General features: G+C 38.2%; 1 protein-coding gene across 5 annotated transcripts in view; it reads right to left on the reverse strand.

Moving 5' to 3' along the window:
- Mbd5 (methyl-CpG binding domain protein 5) overlaps positions 1-26717 on the reverse strand; it is a 162336-nt gene that overhangs the window by 45320 nt on the left and 90299 nt on the right. For 3 of the 5 annotated variants that reach the window (XR_005286101.1, XM_042055416.1, XM_038335676.1), the window contains 4 exons: positions 20855-21527; positions 17518-17620; positions 16175-16355; positions 9355-11490 (listed from right to left, as the gene is read on the reverse strand). Coding sequence is in view for 4 of the 5 variants with exons in the window: in XM_042055416.1 (XP_041911350.1) it covers positions 9355-11490; positions 16175-16355; positions 17518-17620; positions 20855-21000 (2566 nt within the window). In the remaining variant the exon portion in view is untranslated. The remainder of the gene's footprint in view (positions 1-9354; positions 11491-16174; positions 16356-17517; positions 17621-20854; positions 21528-26717) is intronic. The other 2 variants (XM_038335675.1, XM_038335674.1) reach the window with 2 other exon arrangements.

Raw genomic sequence — 26717 nt, forward strand, 5'->3', positions numbered from 1 at the left:
CAAGTCAGTTCAACAAACAGATACATTCTGTTGGAGAATAGTATCGAAATAGTGACACAAGGTTAAGAATCTTGTCAGAGTTCAGGCAAAGTGGCAAATGCAGAAATTTCCTTATCTTCCTCCTCCTCAAATATATAATTACAAGGTAGGAATTTCTGAATGTAATAATATGTAATAATACATATTAGCTATGACGATGAGACTGCAGCATTAGGCCTGTAACAGCTATATAGACACATAAAACCAGGGGACAACGATAAAACTGATGGTGTCTGAGAAAATGGTCAAATGAGAAAGCTACATCTTTTATCATGCATTTGACAGATGAAAAGAGATAAAAAGTGCTTGTAAGTAGAAGCAAAATAATTTTTTAAAATACAGAAAGTAAGGCGGATGAAGGATAATGAGTCTTGTGTTTCACAAGCACAGAACTATCTGAAATGTGTCTGGCTTTTATATACTCTGACTCTCTCAGCCCATGGTTAAACCTGCCAGTTTACACAAGCAGTAAATATATTTGAATACATAGTTTTAAACCATTAAAGACAAGTATCATTTCTTATTTCTCTCCGTATTTCAAAGACATAATAGTCATGACACAGGGTCAGATTAAAAAAGTGTTTGTTGGCTGAGACCCTAATATTTGCACTCATGTCTATAAGGGAGCTAACAATGCAGACATGGGGGAGGTGAAGATTGACTTTCCAGTTTACTGGTCCAGAGCCAGGAGATAGGAGGTGGCCTGAAAATGACAAATGACGTTAGAAAGCTCCCAAGCAGCTCAAGAAGTTAAGCCACCTCACAGCAGGGGACATCCACCTCAAAGACAGTCCTTCAGTCATTCATTAATGCATAGAGTTGCTCAAGGAGAACCCTGAATTTGCATGGAGTTTTATATTAGAGGGCAGTTTGGAGAACACTTACTTCTGAATCACTAACTGTAATATTCTGTGAACGTATTTCAGACTTCTGCTGGAATAGGAAAAACCGTATATTCAGTTAAAGTATGTAAGGAAAGTGTCTGTTAAAGCAGGTTTTTGTTCTTAGTGGTGAAAATTTCATCAAACATTATCAATAATCAAAAGGCATGAGGGAATTTGGAAGAAGTTAGCAAATTCTAGTCATTTAATTAATAAGGAAAAATAAGATTACTTTGTGGCAGTTGCTATGAAGTGACAATTTCTTTTTGGTATTTTCAAAGTAAGAGGAAAGCACTCAGGAGTTGCCAGATGTCCAGCCTAGACCTGCAGTGGTGGGCAGTCCAGCGTGGTGAAGAAATGAGTGTGCGGCCTTGCGCAGTGAGCACTGCCCAGAAACCTTCTGCGCACACAACTCATGTGTGAGTACAGGGTGTGTAAATACAAATAGCATCAACAATTATTCATTACTACTTTGGTTCTTGAGATGCTATGTTTGCTTTAGTTTTAAAACTGCTTCTGGCTCCAGATTTATCTCACTGCTCAACAACATTCCTGGGCAGACGTTCACATTGCGATCAACTCTTGTATGACCTGATATTACTTCTACTATTACATATGTGTAAAAAAAGAGGCAGATCAATAAAGTGTTTAAAATATGTCAGTAACTTGGTTCATTTAACACCAATTTTGAATAAGTATTATTTTGTGCTAAGAACTTTCTAAACTGAAATGGCCAAATACTGACTTTTTATCCATGCAACTCAAGAGCTTAAGGAAAAATATTTTATGAAAAATATTCCTTCACTGTTTGACCTTTATCATTTACTTTGCTAACAGTACTTTCATTGCATAGAGTCAGAAGTAATCCTTAATAAAAATAAATCCTTCCAGAGATAAAATATCATGGCCTAGTGAGTTTAATAAATATAATTTACTTCTCAGTTCCATTGAAATATGAAAAAATATCTTTTAGATTTAAAGGACCGATTTTTAATGATAATAACATAATGAGTTGAAAGATAACTTTTATGAGAAGCATAGGTACTCCAGTAAAGCTTTATAAACATGTTCAAGTCTCAGCAACAGCCACAGTAATGTGCATTTCAGAAACACATCAACTTCACCTTTCTGCTTCGGGTTCTAGTACAGATTCTTGACATTCCTGTCTAAGGAATAGGAAGACAGAGGAAGGGACCTGGGGCTATGTGGTTTTTTTTAATTCTTTTTTCCTCAAGGGAGAAAAGGACCCCAAACAAAAGCACACTGAAGGTGGGGAAGGGGAAGACAGCAATTGCAGGATCCCAGGGAATGCTCTTGGCCTTGGGGGGGGGGGGGGGTCAAGCTGCTGGAGAAGGGAAAGAAGAGCAGAAAGAGACGTGACTTACATCTCAGGATGTAAAGATCAGTTTCTGGACAATGATGAAATGAGACAGCCAAAGAAAACAGACCGTGTGATTACATTATGTCTCGCCCTCCAGTCTTCCTCTGTGGTGCTGGGAACGGAGCCAGGGCCTCAAGCACTTCTACCCCTGAGCTATATACAGACCCAGCCTGTTTCCTTTAGTAACACCCAGAACCTATTGCAATTACTTTTAAAATGCTTGGAAAATGTCAGGCTACTCAAGTGGCAAAGCTCATCTGTTGTTAGGATTTAGGGTATTTGTGTGATAGCAAGACTTGAAAAAGGTGGTTAAGTCTCTGGTAGGATTTGTTTTCTGACCATACATGAGTGAGTTAAAATGCATCATTAATTACCAACTAGAAGTTTCATTTCAACAGACAATGCTGGATTTTTACTAGTCAACTTCCTATCCTATTATATCCTGTTTTATCTAAAGCTGTAAAACAGTGCCTAACTCAATAAACACTGAATTACATCACAAATGTTCTAAAACCGTTGTGACATGCCAATGAACTACAGAAATCAATTTATTATGCTCCACCTAGTAGTTTGACAAGTAAAATAGGAAATCTGGAGAACACTGTAGTGTTATTTTGAAAACTGTTTCTGATAGCTTATAGACATCAGTGTCAATGGGTGCTACAATCACCTCAGTGTGTCGCGACAGTGGCTAAATGTTTATGTGGAGGATGGAAGCAAGATGGAGTGAGGCTGAAAGCAAACCTCAGTGTTTTCATGAAGCTTTCACTGTTACAGTGACGTGGTTAGGGGGCTGTAATGCCAGTTGCCTGAAAACTGTAACTGTGAGTTTGTGTGTGAGTAGATGTCATGGTGGACACAAGATCAGAGGACACTGTGCAAGAGTGGGTTCTCTCCTTCTACTGTGTGGGTCCTGGGGATCCAACTAAGACGGCCAGGCTCGGCAGCGAGCACTTTGACCTGCTGAGTCATCTGGCAGGCTAGGGTGAGGCTTCTGAGGTGTGCTCTAGGGAGCAGACTATTTGTAGACTGAAGTGTGAAAGCGTTTCTGCAGAGTTGGGCTACCTACGAGCCCCACAGCAAGTTGCCTGATGGATGTGCATTCCTGTGCCCATGGGTGCGTCTCCGGGGAGCACTTCCAACCTCAGGAGTCTTTCCGCAGCTCTTTGGGATTTTTATTATTGGTTTCACTTCTAGTTTGTAACATGTGAGTTTTTACTTTAAATTTGTAAGAAGTCTAATAATAAGAAGTAACTTTTACCCTTTGCTTGGCTGGCACCGATAGTGCTAGATTCATAGAATGCAAGATCCTCACAATTTTGAATTATTTAGTACTACGTGAATGTAGAAATAAAATTTATTTTGATTGGAATGTGTTTTAGCATTACTTTTCATAGGTCAAGTTTTTGTAGGGTTGAAATTAGTTCCCACAATCTGAATTCTTTTTAGATGTTTTTGGAATAGTTTTTAGTAAAAAATAGCTTAGGTATCTCCTAAAGAATAGAAAGTTGACAGCTGTATAAGAGAGCTTAATATATTACAATGGAATAAATTTCTCCCAACTAGAACACTAGAACAATTTATTTCTTTAAAGGTACAAAATAGATAATTGAATCAGCAAACATCATATCACTCCGAGTTTCGTTATCACTCTTGATTACATAGACTTAATTAATGTTTTACGTAAAAACATATTTTAACTCCTTTTATATACAAGAAAACATTAAACCTAAAACATGTAAACAAAACAAGTGGTGTTGCCCTGGTATAAGGAGACCTTCTCAAGGACCGAGACAATGCCTATAATAAAAACATCTTTCAACAAAGAAGGGTTCATTCTGCAAAAATTTAACTAAGAATAGATTTTCAATGTTTGGTTGTCTGACTAAATAACAAGATCACAGAGCACTTTAAACTTGCAGATCACATGCATCATAAGGGGAAGAAAATATAGGCTTTAAAAAACTTAGTATGAAATGCATTCAACAGAAACAACAGTCACGGTGCCCCTGCCACCTTCTTCAGGCTAATGAACGTCCCATACCTGTCTCTTCCACATTGTCATCTCTACCTGTCTGCATTTGTTATTTCCTCTCGAAGTGCAGGGTGTAACTGTCCTTTGCTTTCTAGACTGGCATGTTATGAGAATAAATAAACACATAGAGCTAAAACTTAAATACATCATAGTCTTTTACACGAAGTAGCTTTTTTGTGGTCTCATCATTTCACTGCCTCATACCTACCATTCTGTTAGCTGTCCTGAGTTTCAAATGTATTTTGTGCTGAGTGAAAACATTTTCGTTTGCAGTAAAAATATACATACACACTTACATACGTAAATACTCATGAACATGTATTTATTCATAGGTTTATTTATATCCTGATGAGTTGATGCATAGAGTTAAGAGTTAAGGCAAATAAATGTGTTAGTTTCTCTTCTGATGCAAACGCAACACTCCTTTCCCTCAGAGCATTATAATTTCATGTAGCTGAGTTGATTGTTCCTTATTAGGAAAAAGAAGTACTTTATAGTTAGAAGAGTTTAATGGCATTACCATATGGGAAACAGGAAGGTTGTTATTAAGTATGTTCATACAATAATTTAAATCCTTCTGTTTGTACTCTGTGTACAGGACCAAGGGAGGGACTAGTTGTGTGGATGTAGGCAGGACCTGTGTTTTGGTACAGGTGTTTCTGTTATTTGGTAAGCGGATGTGGGCCCATTTAAAGTTTGCTGGTCAAGGACACTTGATTTTTGACCCCCTCTAAACCAGAACACCACACTTAGGTGGTAAATTTTCATTTTTAAAAAACTGAAAATTTTGTGTCCATGTGCTATGTGTGGTATGAGTTTGTGGGTGTGTGCAGGAGAGCACATGTGGAGGTGATGCCAGTGTGAGCTGCTTTCCTTTATTGTTCTTCACAGTGCTTTCTGAGATGGGGTCTACTATGAAACCTGAGGCTCGCCAATGTAAAAGGTTAGCTGGTCACAAGTCCCAGGTCCTTCTGTCTCTGTTTCCCACACTAGGATTATAGGGCTGTGCCACCATGTATGGCTCCTTACAAGGGTGCTGGGCTCCAAACTCAGGTCCCTTGCTTGCACAGCAAACATTTCACTGGCAAAGCCATCTCCCAGGCCCCTGGCATTTATTGTAAATGCCCACTGCTTATATATTTCTAGAACAGTGTGTTTGGCACCATGTGACTGGACTGGGGTCTAGAGATTTTGAGGTCTGGTTTCCAGATCCACCAGAACATTGTTTGACCATTTAAGTATATCACCAAGAATCTTACTGTTATGAACTAAAAATTCTTCAATGAAAATATTAGGCTTGCCCTGCAATTCAATATTCAAAAGAAACACTTGCACACATTTCAATATAGAATATTTAGAAGCATTCATGGAATAAAACTAAAACACTCAATAGAGTTAATAAAACACATAGCCTTAAGATTTTAGAATAAAGAAATTTAGTATTTTTTATATATTTGCCACACTCTTTGCATGGAATTCCTATAACTGAACGCTATACTTAAAAATGTGAATACAGAATTCACATATTGGCTTACAAACCAATATTATTAGTTTTTAAAGATAGAATGATCCTCCTTAAAGGAGGAGATTTTGAGGGGCTAGAGAGTTGGTCAGAGGGCAAAGGCAATTGCCATGCAGGCTTAGCCACATTCAATCCCGGGGGGCCCACACAAAGGTGGAAGTAGAGGGCAGACTTTGTCCGAGTTATCTTTGACTTTAACACGTGTGCTATGGCACATGCGTTCCTTCCCTACATCACAGACACACAATAATAATGAGATTTTGAAAATTAGTTACCTACTGAGTTAAACATGAGAACAAGTCATTTCTTAATGTCTTTATGTCACATTTCTGACCTGCTGTTTAAAGACTGGACAAGGCACTGGGGTGGGTAGGTCACCTGAGCTGTGCTTAGACTTTGTTGGGAGAGAAAAGCTGGACCATGCTTCCTAGCCATCTGCTCCTGCACCATGAAGCCATGCAAGAAGGTAAGAACTGGCACTGTACTGCTTCAGAGGTCCACAGAAACATCACCCACAGGGACCTGTTCCTTTGTCAGTCAGGAAGGTCACCAAATGTGGTTCATATATGTGGGGAATTCTCTTGATATTTTGAACAGCTCATCTGTACTGACAAAAACATTCTAATCCTGTGTTCTATGATATCAGACTCCAAAGATAGAAGGCAAAAAGAACTGGCTTTTATCTAAAAGAATATTAAAAATATACATATGTGGATTGTCATATGACTTAGTGTGCTATTTGAAAAGGAAAACAGTATTTCTGGAGACTAAACAATTCAGATGAACTTGTGTAGCTGGGAAGGTGGTATTTCAGGATCAGATAACCTGAGTTCTAATCCTGGCTTAGTCATAGGGTTTTGGATAGCGAGGTTCTCTGAGGTTCAAGTTTTCCACCTGTAAAATGAAGACAACACTTTATACTATGAACAACTATACAGATGATGAATGAGTGGACCACTTGGCACACAACAGGTTATCCATGATAGCTAATGCAGTATTTCACAAATAAAATATGCTAGCACATGCTTTCAATCCCTGAATTCAGGAGGCTGAGACAGGAAGATCATGAATTTGAGGTCAACATGAGCTATGTACCTTACCTCGAAACAACATCAAAAGACCAAAAGGTGTTTTTTCTTTACTCTTACAGAGAAAGCTGTACTATCTTCTGATGCCTCATTCTGAATGCCCAGCCTCACTGCTCAATGAGTATTAATGAAAGAACAAGTATCAGTTTAAACAGGTATTTATGCTAGGCAAGTATGACAGCACATTCAGTTGACATAATTTGCTTCATAACAAAAGAATTATGGGGGTAAAGTCCTTCTCAATATTATCTCTCTAAGGAAGTTCATCAGTAAATCAACTCACTTTCATAGCCAGCTGCAATAAGATCTATATAGTAATTATTATTTAATTTTATTAGGTCTAATGTTTTTGAATTCTTAACTGACCTAGATATTTACTGTGTATATGTCTTGTTAACCTACACATGCTCAGTCACATCTATCACATTGCCTGATATCTGTCATTAGTCTCTGAGTTACTCATATGCCTTTCTTACATTAATAAATTTGCAGTTTATGTGCCTTGATACCCCCAGTGATAGCAATCTAGGTTATACGGATAAATGTTTATACGGATAAATGGAACAAGAAAAATAAATGACTGAGGCTCTATAAAATAAATCTAAACTTGACAATCAGAAAAAACAAAAATATAAATAAATGTAGGTCTTTTCCATAATAAAAACACTGAAATACATCATTATTGAAACACATACATTTGCACATATGAACATAGACCTGACATGAAGCAAACTATGGTAAAGAATATCAAAACTAAATAATAAATGAGACTAACAAGGCTTCAGCAAAATGACTGAGGCATGCTCAATAAATATGGTACATCTTGAAACATGTATGAACTTGATGTTGTTTTAATTTCTAAGTGCATATATTAAACTTTTATTTGTACAATATTAGCTAAGACAGCATGAGTCAGTGAAAATTTGGAAGCCCCTTATGCACCCTTTAGTCATCCTGCTAAACACATAGTTTCACCAGAGTCCTTAAGTTAAGAATATCAGGAAGGCACTACTCACTTCAAATTATCTTTTAAGCCTGTTTTCTTTTTCAAACACAAAAAGATCATTGTACAATTCTTCATCAAATACTGACATCAAAACAACACAAAACACAAACTGTGAAGGATGGCAGTGTAAGGTGGCAACACCAGGAAAGCGCACACTTGACGTTACCTTCCCAGACACGTGGATGAGAGTGTTCTTCCAGCACAGGGGCATAATGAAGCCTGTCTACGTCTACATGGAGACATCAGCAAAGGTGTCAGCGGTTTCCCCACCAGTATCAGCAATCTGGAGTTTATTTATTCTATGGGGCTTGGAACTGAACTCAGGGTCTTGTGTATGTCGGACAAGGGGTTGACCACTGAGCTGTATTTCCAACCCCAAACAGTTTAGTTTTAATACGAATGCTAGTGTCCCTGCAATCACCTTTTATTTCCTCCTTTTTGCTTCCTACAAGTCTGGAATAGTCAGTGATGGACTTCAAGGGTTTTCTCTAATGTTTACAGACCAACTTTCTGCTGCTTGAGTTAGTCTACCTCTCTAGTGTTCTAGGATAGTTGTTTTTATAACAATTTCTAAGGATTTTATTGTGCAAAACATAGTTCTTTTCTTCTAATGTGTCTTTTTTTTTTTGGCTTAAATTTGCCTTAACTAATAGTGGATGAAGATTTATACTTAATTTGGGTTCAAAACCTTAATACTGATGCTAAAAACATAGTTTAGTTTGAGAAAATTTAAACCAATTCCATGATAAAAAATTCTGGAAATCAGGTTTTCAAGCCTTATTTTATTAGAAAATTTAAATTATTAATTTTTTGTTTTAAAAAGGAAGTAGCCATATTCATGCTTGAATTTTCTTGAACAAATAATAAAGGAAAGAAACACATTTGAAGAGAGCTTCCTACTTCACACACCCTCTAGTGATCCTTTCCTACCTATTTACCTATTTCTGTTGAGCAGCAATAATAAAAATAAAACCCTTCTTTTTGTGTTTTTGGATTTTCCAAGGCGAGCTTCATTTACCTGTATACAAATTAAAGCTGGGTAAACAACTTTTATATTGGTGAAGACCAAGGACACAACTCATGAAGCAGGAAACCTTGCCTTCTATGGCTTCTTTTGCAGTGTACAGTCCAATGGTTATGAAACCAATTGAAAGTCAAACAATATTCAAAATGACACAGATGGACAACAGATGACAAAACACATGGAATCCTCTTAGCTGGCATCCTCTCCAAAAGACAAGGCCCTACCATTCTGTAAATAGCATTATAAATACCAAAGAAGTGAGAATCTTCACAACGGGGAAAGGAACATTTCTTATCATAATAAATATTTTGGTACAAAAATTTAAAAACTGTAGAAAACTTTAGTACCTTTGGGTACTTTTTTCTAGTAAAATCATACCTGCTTCAGAACTTGTTTGATTATAGCTGCTAACAACGCTGTTTGGTATCACTGGAGTGGAGGACGCTGCAATTCTTGACTGTGGTGGATTGGGATGTAATGAGTTTCCTAAAGCCACGCCCGACTGACTGAGCATCCCACAGTTCCCGCTAGCCTGAATCTGATTTATTAAACCTGCAAGATGGTGGTTGGGGACTGGGCTGTTACTGTGAACAAAGTTAGTGTTTGCATTGTGGCAGTGCACGGCTTCCCCTCTTAAAGGTATGCTCTGTGTCAGTGAGTTCTGAAGAACACTGGAATTCATATTAGGATCTGGAAAATGCAGCTGGTTAGCAGAGCAAGGCAAAGCAGTATTCGATCCCCCACAACCCGGGGTACTATTGCTACTCAAGTGAGAGCTTTGACAACTCATAGACTGTAGTAACTGAGACATTGAACTTATGGGAAATGACCCCTGCCCCTGCTTCCTTAGCAAGTCGGGTCCAGGTTTAGGAACTGCAGAACTATCCATTTGAGACTGTCTGAGCAAACTCAACACTGTGGTAGGTGGCTGTTTTCTTTTCCGTAACGAGTCTTTTTGCTGAGACATCAACTTATCTCTTAGTGCTGCTCGACCACTTTGACCTTCACCTGTAGGGAGAAGCATGTTGGCAGTTGGAGGGAACATGGTGTTTAAAGTGCTATGTCCTTCAGTGTTGCCACTGCTGGCAACAGCTCCAGAGTTGTTACTGCTGCTACTGTTGTTACCAGCAAGTTTGTTTTGATTTGCTAGCTGTGCTTTGGCTGCTGCTGAGAGTAAACTACTTGCTGGAAAGGAGGCAGCATTGTGCTGGTTCAAGATCTGATTTAAAGGCATTCCCAGCAAACCAGGCTGACTCTTTACAGAACCATTTCCGGCAGATGCGGCAGGAAAAGCTGCACTGCTTGGGGTATTAAGTACATTACTCATTCCAGCAATTAATGGGTTAGGGATATCCTTGTACTGATGATGTCCATCAGACTTGGTAGAAGGGCTTGATGGCATTGATGGCCTTGGGGAACCTATTGTTGACCTTGGTGACCTAGGTGGAACCTTTATGCCACTACAAGTGGCCTGGGGTCCTACAGGTGGCATCATGAAATTTCCATGATCTGATGATGTGGAAGATGAGCGTGATCTTTGGGGCGATGCCTCAATCCTTCCAATTCCAGTCCCCATCATGTGCACTGGGGATGTCACTGGAGAAGGGGACAGGGAGGTTGAAGCTGAATGCTGAATTCTTTGTACATGACTCCCATGATTCATATGACCAGGTTTTACAGTTGGCAAAGGAAGATTACTTGGCAAAGGAACAACAGCAGGAGGCATGCTTACATTCATCACAGGTACCTGAGAGTGGACATTTGAATGGAAACTGGTTGAATTAATGATAATAGGGTTCTGATTCACTGGTTTACTAGGAATAGGGTCAAGAATGCCAAGTGGATCTTTCTCAGATGTTAATGGCTTTTTCTGAAGAGCACAAGAAGGTGGAGGAGGGGGAGGTGGGCCTTGGGGTGGTTTGTGGTGGAACATTGCTCGTGGTATTTCCATATTAGTTGAAAAATTACACATTGGTTTTTTCATTACTGGACTCTTTGTAGTCAAGGTTGGGGAAAGAGGTATATTAGTTCTTCCAGCCATTGCACAGGATGACTGCACGGGAGAACCATGTAGCATTACTGAAGGTGGAGAAAGAGGAGTCCTATTCAGGTGAATGGGACTGGAATTGGGAGCTCCATGAAAACCAGGGTTATTTCTTGTGAAGACATCAGGGCTTCCAAGTGGGTCAGTCCTTGGAGAGATTGAGCCATCTCCATAGATCTGGGAACCTGATGATGCTGGGCTGGGTAGGCCTCCATGGCTGCCACGAAAGGGAGATTTCTGTCCATGTTCACTGCTGCCCAATCTCTGTCGGGGGTAGACAGGGTGGAGTTCTTGCTGCTGGCTTCCAGGCAGGTCTTGCACATATAGTCTTCCCATGGCATTTGCTGATCCAGTCATTAACTTGAAAGGATTCTTACATTCAGGCATTGCAGAATTTGTAATTCCTTCGTGAGACTTGTTTCTTACTGATCTTGGAGCTGCCGCCCGTGAAGGTGCTACTGGAGATGCATCTGATGTGAAAGAGAAAAAACAATTCTGTTAATTGTCTCAATTATTTTGTGTTGGGAAAAAGGGAAGAAAAGAGGAAATTTAGGAGGGTGAGACAAGGACACCTGGGAATACAAATTTACGAACAAAAGCTGTGACACTATGCAACTAAAACACTTCTATAAGCTATATTAAACTTTAAACAAAGAACACGATTCACCACTAGTTCACAGAAGGTTCTTGATAACTGTTACACTTGTTTACTCCATGTTTCTTAAGAAAGCATGGACATAACAGTCAGCACAGACTCACATTAGCCATTTTAATATTTAGAATTAGCAAAATCAAAACTGACAGCCCAGATGGTGATGACGCTGTTACTGTTTTACTGAATTTGCAAATTTTAAGAACAGTCATAATGGAAAGTTGTAATCTCTGTGGCACTTTTTCTTATGTTACTTAAATAAATTGCTATTTCTACAAGACAATGCGTTACTCTGTTACTGTTTCAATTACTTGACTGAAACCTCCCCAGATGCTATGGTAATAGTTCCTTATCCCCAAATTGTGACTGTAAGAGTAAGCTCTTAATTTCTGTGATTTGAGTGAATGAAGTTCCAGTTCTCTCTAACGGCAAGATAGCAATAATATATGTAGTGATATAATCATACTTAGCTTCCTATCATCTCCAAAATACTGTATAACACAATTTCTTAATTGGTTCTTATTGTAAAGATAGTTTTAGTCTGCCAACTTAGGTAAAATCCTTTTATATAAGGACAGACTTCTCATCTAAAATTTAGTTGGGGTGTTAGACTCTTCAGCACTGGGCTGCAATTGAGTATTCCCTTTCTGCATCAGTTTACTTCTCCATCCTTCTGGAATCCCTTCAGTTCCTTTGGAGATCAGACAGAATATGGGCAACAAAAGGAAGCTGGTTTATCATACAGAATTTTTAGCCTATCATGTCAGAATTCTAGGTTTAATTTTTTTAAGGCCCAAAGGAGAGTTATGTATTATATAAAGTTGCACCTTCTAAAACAAAAATGCCTAATAATATTCTCCTGTGCTAATTCCCATTAATTTGTGCTGGCTGCTTAGAGAGCGGTGTTGCAAAGAATGCTGCTATAGCTGTACTCTATGAGAACATGCCAGAAAGTCTATTAAGGCAAAGGCGATGAAAGTGGCACCAATCATAGTACGTATTTGCCATATCTATTTTGAGACTTAAAAGCATATTAGCAATTATACTTTGATTCATTTGCAATCAGAGATATACTTAAAGGGATAATTACACACTTAAAATGAACCAACTTCTACTATGTGCAAGAGAGTATACAGGTCAAATCATATACTAACTTCTAAGACAGCATTTCTCAACTTGGGGTACACAGATGACAGGACAAAGAGAGAAGTGAACATGTGTCCCCTTCCCCCTTGGAATACGTAGACTTTCTGATTATAGCACGGTAGATGTTCTTTGAAAGAGTAATAATGTTTGGACTCAACAACTTGACAGAGGACAGAAGATATATGGAACTGAGGATAGTTTTCTTGTTAAAGAGGGAATTATTAAAGGTTTTTAATAAAAGAAATCACAAGTTAAGATATCAGAACATTGTACTTGGTATATAGTGAGAATAGGGTTAATGTGGTACCAAGATCATGGGCTATATTTTATATAGTAGTGAGTCACCCGTCTGCATATTTTCTAGTTACCAATATATTTATATAATTATCTATAGTTCCATGATTCAGATACGACAGTAGTGATATTTTAAAATATTCAGCTAACAGAATTTATACAAAAGCTATGATTTAGAAAGAATTTCTTCTATCCCTGAGGATAAATGTTACTATCTTTAAAACAGCAGGAATGTTAAGTAGACAACAAGAGCCAGGCTGACACTGAGTGACAGGGGCTAAGGGCAGTCAGCTAGGGTGAAAGCTTGGCAATGGTCAGGCACTGCCGAGTGTAGTCAAGTAGGACATTAGAAAGAGCATATGGGAAACTAAGCTGATATTTATGCTAGAGGGCGGTGAAAACTGCCTCACTAAGTCTGAGGTGTTTAATTACTTAAACCTCAGTTTATGATAACAGTCTGTAGCTGGTAAAGCAGTCCACTTAATTCAATAACACACACCATGCTAAAGGGAGATGGGGCATACTTCTCATTGTATCTTTAATCTCAAGAACTAAACTTGCATGGAGAGGTACAGCAAAAAAAAGACCTAGATCCAGACTCTGCTGGGCCTGTAGAGCAACAGTGCAGACTGTGGGGGAATGGAGTACACTGTGATATAAGGCATACAGGATCGGCACAGCTAAGCGCAGTGTGCGCTGGAGATGGCCCAGTGGTTAACAACACTTGCTATTCTTACAGAGGACTGGGTTGGCTTCCTAGCAACCACATAGCAACTCACAACCACCTGTAACTCCAGTTCCGGGAGATCAGACATCCTTATTTGAGCACATACGTACATGGAGGTAAACACATATGAACTAAATAAATCTTAAAAAATAGAACATATGCAACACATGTGCCATATACTTGCAAAGTGATAATAGCCACACTAAAGTGGGAGAGCAACGGTGAATTTTAAATAATTTGTTACTGTCAAATATACCTGTACAACGTTGAAGACAATTTGTATTTTAAAAACTAGCCTTGTTGAGAAATAAGTTCCCTGAAAGGTTTTTTTTTCCTCACCTACCCCAGTGGAGCAGCTCTTTTGATTACTCCTTGTTTAGAGTTAGTGACAGCAGCTCTGTGCCAACAACAACTACAGGCCAATTTCTCTTCCTCTGCACTCTTGCCCTCAGTCCTTTCAATTATGTGTATCATGGGCTTATGTTCTTGTATTCAGGGCTCTCAATGGTTTAGCCCCAGTTCATTTATTATTACTTAGTCACCTACTCAACTCAGGTTATTTTCTGCATCATCCAATAATTATGGTACACTTGTGCTGGGGAATAAAGTTTCAATTATTTTCACGTCTACATTATTTTTCAAAGCGGGTTCTGATTCTGAGTCCTAGTCTTTGAGTTCTGCCACTAAGTCTAGGACAATTATTATAGGTTACATACATTATGATGACATTTTTCAGAATTTTGTGAAACAGAATCAACTGTCCATTAAGCAAACACTTGGGAGCCCAGCTGCATCCATTTAGAGTTACTGTTTGAATGTTAGACAGGCTGCGCTGTTTTGAAGGGAGTTCACATCAGTGCTATGAGCAGAAGTTCCTCAGCTTCAAGTCATCCCATAGAGTACAAACTATCATTAAGGGAAAAATACCTTAACAGTGGAAAACTGGAATGGACCCAATCTTAAGCAAGTAATCGAATTTAATGTTATCAACACAGGATTAGCTGAGATGAAGATATAACATCATTCCTACCAAACTGAGCATAAATGAAACGCGAGGAAGCAATTAAGAAATCCAGATGGAGGAACACTCTGCGAAGCTAGCCTTTGTGCCTTAAGATGTCGTGTCATGAAAGATTGGCACACACTGGGGAACTGAAGATTAAAGATAAGTAAAAGCTTATTATAGTGTAGAATCACTGATTATATTTTAGATTCTAAAAAAGGAATGAACTTTTAAAGAAGCTAGAAGGGATATTAGTAGGAGAGTAAAAGGAACTTTAACACAGACTACATGATAGCTCATGGAATTTCACCAGTATCAGTGGATTGTGGTGGCATAGGGGAATGTCCTTTATTTCTAGATTCATTTGACATTATATCCTTCCTCATCAGGGAACATTTGATGTTAGGAAAAATATTTATGTCCAACGTGGGCAATCAAACTTAACAGCAGATGGGAATTCAACAAACTCCCTGGCACTTTCCTGTGACTTTGCAATTTGTCCCAGTGTCCGGGCTAGTGAGGCAGCTCAGTGGGTAAAGGCCCCTGCCACCAGGCCTGAAGACCTGGGTCTGACCCATGAGAGAGCCTGCTTCTGCATGTTGTCCTCTGATCTTCATGTCTACACTGTGACCATCTAGTCACATGCATACACGGACACACTTCAATAAGCAACTGAACTAAAATTTTTACTTAAAAAGGAATGTGTGCATGCATTTGTGTTAGGAGTATATCATAAAAATTTCTGGGCCAAGTGATTTGTACTTGGGTAGGTGCTTAATAAACAGATATTGTGACTAAGTAATTAACATGGCTAATTTCCTTTTATTTACTTGTGATTGAAAATGGACTTTCTCAAATGATATAACCTGACTACAGTTTCCCACAGCTCTGCTCCTCCTAGTTCCTCCCTTCCTTCTGGATCCACTTGCTTTCTGTCTTTCATTATAAAACAAACAAACTTCTAAGGGTTAATAATAAAGTAAAATATAGAAAGATAAAAAACTTCTAATAATATTGCTAAGCTATATTTGGGGCTTGATCTTATCCATTGATATCTAGTCCTATGTAAGTGGATGTTTTCTTATGAAACAATATAGCCTTTTTCCCTGTTAGCTTGTCTGTAGGCACTTAAATAGAATTTGAATTTGCTGATTAGAATTGATTTTGATTGTGTTACTGCATGCTATAAGAAAATTTGAGAAATAGATCTACAGTAATTTTTCAGATAAAATGACAGAACACACAAAGCTGTGGATGTTCAAACTATGGCCTGGGAAATCCCTGGCGAAGTGAGTCAGAGAGATCGTCTAACCCTACAGCCATGTGACATACTTGTTCCTCCTCCAGGGCTGGTGAGCACCAGAGAAGGGTGTGGGGCCTCCATGCTTTTATGGAGTGTGGCCACCGCGATGATCTTCCTCTTGTGGATGCAAAGCTTTGTGACATCTTCATCCGCTTTAACATCTTCTGCAGTTCTCTGCTTCACAGCAGCTCCAGGATCAAAATTAAACACCTGGAAAAAACCACAGCATCTGCTTATAGTAGGTCCACGAGAATATTTCATAAAAAAACTCCTTTTTTTTTATGAGAAAAATGCTGTACCTAGATTAAGCTATGAATAGGAATTAAACCTTTGAGGTTTGAAATGGAAGAAAAATAACTTTACATAATTCAAAGATATTTCTGACCAAATAATATTTTTGAGACAATGAAAATTATACACATTTTCTGACAGCTAAGCTAATTAAACACAGGGAAGGGTATAATATCTGATAACATCTCTGATTTTGACACGTCCTGATGGCATAACAGCACAGAAACAAATGGTGCACACAGTGAAAAACATGAAAAGCCACAGCATCCTATAGCCTGATTTTCACAACATCCCTACATGCTTACTTTCCCTGTTGCTTATTTTTATTGCTATATTAATATTTCTGCCTCAGTGATCTAAAAATATACCAAATGTCAAAAATTCTTATTTACCATATAAATCCCCCCAAATTTATTTATTTTAATTAATTAATTAATTTCCCCAGTCTGATCAAAGCTTGCCCTTCCCTAGCCCTCCCTCATCCACTCCTCCCCCTCCTATGTATACCGGTCAGCCCTGGCACATCAAACTGCAGCAAGACCAGACATCTCTTCTCCCACCAAGGCTGGATAAGGCCACCCAATAGTTAAAATATGGTAACATATAAAAAAGAAAAAGGTGTTTATTCGTTTTTAGTTTAAAAATTAGTATACATTTCAGAGAATAATTATCTATTTTCATATGAAATATTCACCCTTTTAAATAACTTTGTTTTTACTTTGTAAAGCAGTAAGGCGACTCCCTATTTTTCTACTAGAGATGAACTCTGTGATTTTAAGAGTATCTGTGGCAGACTTACGGATACCAGTGCTAAGAACAATGTCAGAGTTGAGCAGCCACAGCAGCGAATGAGTGTGCTACACTATAAACAAAGGCACGATGAAGCAGTCACTATGTCACCCTTGAAAATGAAAATCATTTCTTTAAATCTTTAAGCATTCCAATGTTCAATAAAATAATTACAATAAATTAAAGTAAGGCACCACATGAGAAAAGCAAAGATATAAAATATCTACAACCAAACAAAAGCCAAAACCACAACCCAACGCAAAACACTGCTACGCTCAACTGTGATGGTTACCTTGGGAAGGATAAGGGGACATTCCAAGCCACACTTGCATGTTCCGTCAGTAAGCAGGTATGCTTTAACCTGCTCCAAGCAAGACAACAAAGACCCACTGGGACTGTAAAAATAGTTTAAAAAAAGTCAGGAAATAATTTTGATGACACATACTATAAAAAGTACAGTTTATAAACTTATTGTCCCTTCACAAGATAATATTTTCCTTCTAAAGAAAAACATTTTCTTTGCCAATATTATGTTAGCTACTAAATTACAGACTTTAACACTATCGCTTTCTTTGGAACAGAAATATTTCTCAGAAAAATACATATATTCATAGAAGATGAAAGAAAGCATCTTGAAAACCAGGAATAGATCAAAGATGGGATTCTATTCTTAAGAAAGGACATAAACAGGTAAGAAAGAAAGAAGAAAATACATCAAGTATGCTGGGTAGTGGTGGTGCACGCCTTTAGTCCCAGCACCCGGGAGGCAGAGGCAGAGGCAGAGGCAGAGGCAGTCTATGAGTTTGAGGCCAGCCTGGTCTCCAGTGTGAATTCCAGGACAGCCAGGGCTACACAGAGAAAACCTGTCTTGAAAAAAAAAGAGAAAGAAACAACAAAAATTATGTGAAGCAATGCTATGTATTTGAACCCTCGGGTCTGCTTTCAGCTCCGTGGGGAGGAAGTGAAACTGCAACATGAGAGGTTCCAAGCAGAAAGTTATAAAGGACAGAAAACAAGGGGGCGCCACTTCCCCCAGGTCTACTGCTTGGTTCTGTGAGAAGGAAGAGCCTCCATGCCGGTGTCATCCCAGCCCCTCAGTGTGTGAAGAAGTGCAATCTACTTCAAATTCTACCCAACAGAAAGACTGCACAGAAACGGAGGGAGGTACTAGGCAGGCCTGACAGAAGAAGGTGAACTTTGGAAGAAATGGAGTATTAGATAGTCATAAATTTAGAGCTGTGTAGGTCATAGGCCCAGGCTCTGGAGTCACTCAAATAAGTAGGCATGGATCAGTTTCAGGTCTACATAGGAGATATTAAGTCAGACGAAAGGATAAGTCTGTACTGCTTACTTACATTAGGGAATTGATTAAAAACAGAATTTGCATCTTAGGACATTTTATTATTAATAGGTTGATTTTTACAACATAAATGCATACTCTGCTTTGAATTTTACATATGCTTTGAGATTAGTTTTATTTGCGACTATTTAGAAAAACCCTCCCTTAATCTTTCTGGTCAGATTCATCCAGAACAATATCCCGTTTCCTGTGCGAAGGATCACTCTTGGATGGAGTCTAGTCCGCCTCCACGGAAACACAGGAAGCACTTGAATCAGGCTAGGTTAACCTGCAGGTCAGTGTTCATGGGAAATGACACAAGTGACTTGGGCACAAAACGAAGCCTGCAAACATCCTCAACTTCGTCAGGTCTTTCAGATTATGTGAAAGAACAGTAATTTCCACATTATAGATTGGAGTTTCACCAGAGCACACAGGGGCAGTAATGGCTTTAAAGTTTTGATAAGTTTAGTGAAAGTGTCACTAAAATATATCATATTGATTTTTTTCCATGAAGGATTAGTAAATTTAGTAAAAAGAAACTGCTCAATATTTTACTTAAAAGAAAGTGTATGGATGGCAGTCTGGAGGGATATACTTGTAAATTTAGCCCAAAGTGAAGAATTCCGAAATTCTATTAAGAATGCTTCTGATATTTTAAAAATACTTCCTACCACCAGTTAGGGTATTCCCTTCAGTTACAGCTATTTAATTAACTTTTGGGAGTAATAATTATCATAAAAATAATTATGTCTTAAATCATAGATAGAGCTTAAAGGATTGGAAAAGGGTGGAAAACTTACTCTGTACCTCTGTGCCAGGGGGCAGGGACAGCTGGAGGCTAAACTAATCCCCAAGCTGCAGAGTGAAAGGGGCAGAGGAGAGCGGCATGACTTCCCACAGACGCTCCAGAGAGATTCAACTGGTCCTAGCCGGACAGGTCAGATCTATGCTGGCTTGACTGAATGGGAAAGCATTTTAATTTTACCTTATCTGGGAAGTTCCTCTAAGAATTCTTGATGTTCAGATTTAATTTGTTCAGATTTAATTATCAGACATTCATGACTAGGGAGACTTGGAAACTCATGAACAAGGTAACTGTGGTTTCTTAAACCTTAACCTCGTTTTTGACTCTTAGACTTGACCTGACTTTTGCTCACAGCAATGTGATTTCATAAGTAGTTATCAAGACTTTGGACTCACTTGGTCCAGGCTGAATATTCATTTTTTCTTTATAATCTTTAACAGCCATAAACAGAAACCTGTCACGGATAATGTGCAGTGTTGTATTAATGACAAAGTGTTTCTGACAATCTATGGACAACATTGGCAGCAGGAATACATTGAGAAGATTAGTTATGAGTACTTGTGTTTCTTATTTCCACATGCTGAACTTCACATTCTCTATTATTCCTTCACTACAATTAGCAAAGCAATCCTTTAAAATTTCAGAAAAAAGAGATATACATGACAATGTAATTTCAATTGGAATTAAAGTTAACTCAAAAACATCTTACCCAAACCAAACAAACCCAGCTGACTTCTTGAGTTCTGGCATCTAATTCTTTATGCTCACATAGCAAAGAATATCCCATTCATGTCTTTTTAGGCTTTTTCCCCTAAGGGCAGGGCTTCTTGAATCCCAGACTGGCTTGACTGACTATGTAGCTAAAGCCTGCTTTGAACCCTGGGTGTTCCTACCTCTAACTCCTAAATGCTGAGTTTACAGGTATGCACCACCAATTATGTATATTTTTGTAGAACTGAAGAATTCTGTTGAAGATAGGTTACAAAAGTCACACTGAAAGTAATACCATGAAAATAATGATGTGATGTGTCTTTGAAAAATTTCTGTTCTTAAATTGTATCTCAAAGGTTTATGTATCCAATCTTTCATTATTTATTAGAAACTACGAAGCAAAGAATGTGGGGGTCAATTATTTAATTTATTTACTATATGGAGAGATATTGGGCCTATTTCTAGTAGTTTACATTTCCTATGGTATTCTTGTTTCTATGTTTCTTTTAGAAAGCTTGGTATTTTCTTTATCCTTATGACAGAGAAGCAGAGAGACAACTTTACACAGACACACGTAATGCATAAAGATTCTCTTCAGTAATCTAAGGAATTTACATTGCTAAGCAGCACAGAATAAAAATACTTGTGCATTTCCAGCACAGAGGTCATTTATTCAAGCTTATGTTAGGTGCTGTCAGTCACAATATTTTGTTCCCTCAGAGATCAGTCTTTTACTGCACACGCGGAGGTGACAGAGATCGCGAGGCTCACCTGACGTAAAGCACGCCGCTGTGGTCTACGCGCCGCTGCCAACCCACAGGAACCTGGATAGCTGGAGGACCTCCTTCCTTGTCTCCTCCGGCACACTCTTTGCCTCCATTCATTTTCTGAGTCTGCTTGGGGCACTCCGAAGACATCAGCAATGCGACGATATCCTTCTAGTACAGAGCATGGTGGCCTTCAGAACTGGGCCAGCACAGCACAGTTTTCCTGGACTACAAAACACATCGGGAAGCTTCGGCTCAGTTTGGAACCAAGTCCTTGAAATCTGCCATCGTGAAAATGTTTCCCATTATAATCTACATTAAATAAAAAAATATTTCATTCCTAGGCATGATCTACATGGACAAAAACAAATACTCTCAACCAGGGAAAATCATAGTTTGCCTACGCTGGTACCTGTCTGAAGCAGAGGAGGAAGGGGCTAAAAGTTTTTAGTTGTACATTTTTTTTTTTTCTTGAACCTCGATACTGGACTAAAATGACTTCGACTGTCAAGAGATGGGTCTGCTCTGGCACTACCAGCCGGCTACTGTCTCCAGGTGTCTCCTGCCTTTATAGACCACATTCTTTAAGCTTTCTCTTTATTTTCCAATGTGAATCCAAGGTGTTGCAGGTTGGTTCCTCTGGCGTTTTCATGACTTCAGAATTCCAATAATGTAGCCTGAAATATAGGTAAATATGTAAACTGTAAATTTAATGTTGAAAGTTGAAAAGTCACGTAATTTAAAAATAAACTTTTAGATGTATCTGATTACTTTTTTGCTCTTTGCTGTCAAAATCATATGTAAAATTCGGTTTTGCTTTTTTGAAAAAAATTGTTTTTAGTCTTTTTTCTTTCTAAAGTTTTCAAAGATTTTTTTTAAGGAAACAGTAGAAGGAATAAAAATACATTTCCAAATATAAGGGAAATTTTCTTTGTATTATTGAAGGGATGAGAGCTGTTTTATAGACAAGATTTCATAAAACCTTATATTGTAATATACTCTCCTAATTCTTTTATTAAGTTACAAGGTGCTATTTGAAAAGAAACAACATAGTATAAATATAACTTGTTTTCTTTTTCTTGAAAACTTTATATGTATACATTTATGCTTATATATTTCAAATTTACTTCTTTGTTTATGTTTTTAAAATATTTTATTCTTTAAAAATTTATACATGTATATAATGTTTCTTTATCATATCTAATCCTCCCTCCCTGTTCCAATTTACTCCAGGATCCCAACTTCATGTCCTCTTATAAACTTTTATTATTATTTTGTTCGGATTTTTAAAAAAATATATTGTTACTTAAAACTATTTACATACCAGCCACAGTTTCCTCTTCCTCCTCTCCTCCCTCACCTTATTCCTACTTGTCTCCCCCACCCCCCATAGTCCTCCTCTATTTCCACTTAAAATGGGGTAAGGTCTCCCAAGGGAACCAATGGCACAACAAGTTGAGGCAGGACCAACCTCCTCCCCACTGCATCAAGGCTGAACACAGCATCCCGGCAAAGGGAATATGTTCCAAAGAGCCAGCTCATGCATCAGGAACAGGTCCTGGTCCCACTGCTAGGTGCCCCACTAAAGAGCAAGCAACACAACTGTCATCCCGATTCAGAGGGCTTAGGTGGGTTCAATGCAGGCTCTCTAGCTGTGAGTCCAGAGTCCCTGAGCTCCCACAAGCTCAGGTCAGGTCTCTATGGGTTTCCCCATCACGATGTTGTCTACCCCACCCCCCCCGCTCATACGATACCTCTCTGTGAAAGTGTTTTGCATGTATGTATGCCACATGTGTATAACGTCTGCAGAGGCAAAAGCGTATGCCTGAACTGGAGTTAGAGACAGCTGTTAGCCGCCATGTATGCGCTAGGAACCGTATCTGTGTTCTCCACAGGAGTCCTAAGTGAGCCGGGTGGTGGAGGCGCTCAGGAGGCAGAGGCAGGTGGATCTCTGTGAGTTTGAGGCCATCCTAGTCTACAGAGTGAGTTCTAGGACAGGCTCCACAGCTATACGAGAAACCCTGTCTCAAAAAACCAAAAGAAACAAAACCAAAAACAAAAAAGAAAAGAAACAAACAAAGAAAGAAACAAACAAAAAGTGCTCTGAAGAGATGAGCCACCTCCCCAGCGTCTCTACTTTTGAGTACTAAGTCATTACTAGTTTGTATTCCCCCCTCCACTTGGACACTTTTGTATGACATTAAATATTTTCCCAAAACATTACTTTTAATGATTGGGATGGATTTTTGGGGAATTGATGAGTTAATTTAATTACTTCCATTCCTCCAAAACTGTCATAACCATAAACAAATTCAAGAAATGTTCCTGCACATATAACTACATACATGTTAATAATTAACCTAGAATTATTTACTAAAATAGAAGTGTATAATTTGGGCTCTTCAGACATTCCTTAACTGCATGAAGCAATCCCAGGAAAGGACGTAAGGTCTTGTTTCTCAAACTACTGAAGCCTATACAACACTGCCTCCTCTCACAAATTACTCAATGTGCTCTCCTTGCTTCCAGGATTCTGGTAGTCTTATCTCTTAGAGACCCATCATCCGAGGTGCAGCCACACTTTCTTTTTTATAACCTGCAGTATAAAAACTGAACACTTTCTCCTGTTTCCCAAACTAGCATTTTAATATTACTATGCTTCAAAAAGCCAATATTCCACAATATCCTTTCCTCTTTTCCCTTGGAGACCCATCTTGTTTATGTGGCTTCATGACATTCTAGTAAAACATGCTAAAACAGAAATGACTATGATATTCAAGCTACCACCTTGCCCCTAGTGTTTGGGATCTAAGATTCATTTTTTTTAATGCTTCAGGTTAATCTGTATTTACTTCACAGAAAGTTCTGCAATGATGAAAATCAAATGTGTGAGTTTATGTACATGTGTGCTCTAAGGGAGAGAGCTATTACAACTCTGCCAATGTTTTCCATGTTTTCAGCCTCCTTTCAATAGTAAATCAGTTTCTGACAATTGGCTTTGAGAGAACTGAATTTCAGTGGCTTCATTTTCTTTGCTGCCCTGGTGTCTTCTAACATTCAGAATTTAAGATGTCACTTTTTGCCAAAACTACAATGTAAACCACAGGCACGCTTTAGTTTGCAATGAATTCACTGATTCCTCCTATCTGCAGACCAGCAGCGTCAATCTGCTCCCGACTCCCTTTTCACAGGGCTATCCTCACACTGAGCAGGGGCCTAGACTCACTCTGTCCTTCCTGATTCATGCTTCCCATATTAATTATTTCCTGATGATTGTATATATTCTAGTACACAATTTTATATTCTGTTTATTATTTAAGCTTATGATACATTTTAGCATCACAAGTCTAAAATGAGAGGTTTTAGAAAAGAAGCCAATGAATGTATGCATGTTGATAAAAGCTAAGAAGCATTCTTTCGTGGTCTAGATTTACCCTTAAGGATTTTACAACTCCCGAGTGATAACTTTTGTAGAGAATATAAGGCTTCTATGAAGACTATGAAGACTTTTTGGGAACTCTCACTTTTATTAAGTAACACATTAGTTGTATTAATAAGGGAACTAAAAACTGAATGAAACAATATAACAATTGAGCTTATATTTGAACAAGGTACTATTAATACAGTAGACTTCACTTTTCAATCTGTTTTTACTGATGTTCTTGTCAATATAAGAATAAAATTATTATACATTACTAAATGTATTAAAAAGTCAAAAGTCAAACTCAAAAGACTATGAAGATTAAAGATCAGATAATATGACATCATAAAAGTACTAAATAGACTCGATGTAGCCATAAATAAAGGACATCGAGCCTATAATTCGTAAAAAAAATCCTAGAGAAGATATATAAGAAGGTGAATCCAAAGAAAAACATATAGTTATCCTCCTGGATATCGGAAGTAGACAAGATTGCCGGACAAAAAATGGGAGCTTGGGGGTGGGGTGGGATGGGGGGATGGGGAATAAAAAAAACTAAAAAAAAAGTTGATGATGTAAAAAAAAAAGTACTAAATAGATATTCTTCCAAAATCTTTCTGAATGACCTCAAATGCCATAGGTCACTGGAATACTGTCACACAAACTTAACATTAAACATAATGAATTGGCTTTTGTGTGATGATATTCTTTATCGATGCATCTTTATCGATAACAAATTGATCTGTGCTCTGTGGATATACACAGTAGCACAGAATTAAAAGTCAATGATGCTTCAATTATCAGGAACAGACTGTATGTTAAGTAAAATATGGAAATTGTTTGATACATGATATAATTAAATCATCACTAAACTTTTTATAATATGATTTTAAAGTTAGTTCATAAAATATTTGTAAATAAGAAGTCTACTCCCATCCTTCATTGGCAAGACTGAATGCTTCAGTTATCAAACTGATAGTAGATTTCACTTAACAATCCTCTGTGCTTACATCTCAAACAGTATATGTACAACAACGGATTTTACTGGAATAAAACACAATATTAGCACCATAGAGAGCTGTATCTAAATGACTACAACATAATTATCATTTGATTGAATAATAAACAAAATAACCACAACCTTTATGCTCTTTGTTAAATTATGTTTGTTAGAGTAATCCTAGATAGCATTTTCTCTAATTATCTTTTCATAAAATATCAATTATATAAATGCACCCTTCATTGCACCTATCCAGCCCCAGTCAATGTTCACATATTTATTCAAGTCATGCATTTTTATTTATAAGCATCCCATTTTTCTCATTTTGAAAGGAAACTCTGAAGCATATTAACTCATTTTATACTAGTTATTATTTCCATTTGGTTCTTATTATGACTGGGTGATCACTTCTAAAACATCTTTTTGATACAACCTCTGTAAGAGACCCAAAATGCTCTGCTAGGCATGGCTTCCCCATACAACCATTATCATAACTATATTTTGTTAATCACTTGGACCAGAATATTCTCAATAATGCCTCTTTCCTTGTTTGATAATCAAAGTTCTCAAATTCTAGATGTTCTCCTTTTTCAGAGCAGAAAGTATAAAAGTCCACAACCTGTGTGGCTCAGCTGTTAACACTGGCTGCTCTTGCAGAGGAGCAGGGTCCAATTCCTAGCACCCTCATGGTGGTGATGGTCTGAGACTCTAGTTCTAGAGGGAATCCAATGCCCCCTTTTGGTTTCTTTGGGCACCAAGCATGCCAAGTTGTGTACAGACACATGTGTAGGCAAAATACCCATACAAACAAAATAAAAACATTATAAAATAACAGTTTATAACACAAGAATGATGTGATAGTCATATAGGAAGGTATCCATCACAAACCTGAAGGTCTTGGGATAGGCCCATAAAGTTTTGGCACTCTTCACAGCCAAGGCAACAAGTACCTTAGCCTGGGTCCCCTCTATGGCCAGAACAGTACTTACAGCCAGGCCAATTACTTTTGGCTATAAAATTTTAGCAACTTCCATGTTTGAGCCATATAGAAATCTTAAGCTATGGGTAGGAAGGATTGCAAGTGGCCCTGCATATTTTTTGCCATTTCCCCGGGCTTGGTGATCTGCAGAGAAGCATGACAGGTGTGACACTGCTCTCACTGTGTTTCTGAACCTCAAGAAGCTGATGCTTTCCACTCTGGGGCTTTAGAATGCCACTATGCTGTCAACAACCTCAACCAGCTCTCTTGCGGTTGAGAGGGGATCCGGATGGAGAGAAGCCCAGCTGTCTATCCAGCTCAGTTGAGGCCTGTCATGAAGATGAATGTAGAGATCACCAGTGGAACAGGGATGAGCTGGCTCAGCTGACTGTGCAGTAAATTGCAAACACACAGAACCATTAGTAGGGGAAGAAAAAAACTACTCACAACAATGAGGCTAAAGTCGA

The sequence above is a fragment of the Arvicola amphibius genome, chromosome 7 (genome assembly GCF_903992535.2).
Source record: "Arvicola amphibius chromosome 7, mArvAmp1.2, whole genome shotgun sequence".
Classification (NCBI taxonomy): Eukaryota; Metazoa; Chordata; class Mammalia; order Rodentia; family Cricetidae; genus Arvicola; species Arvicola amphibius.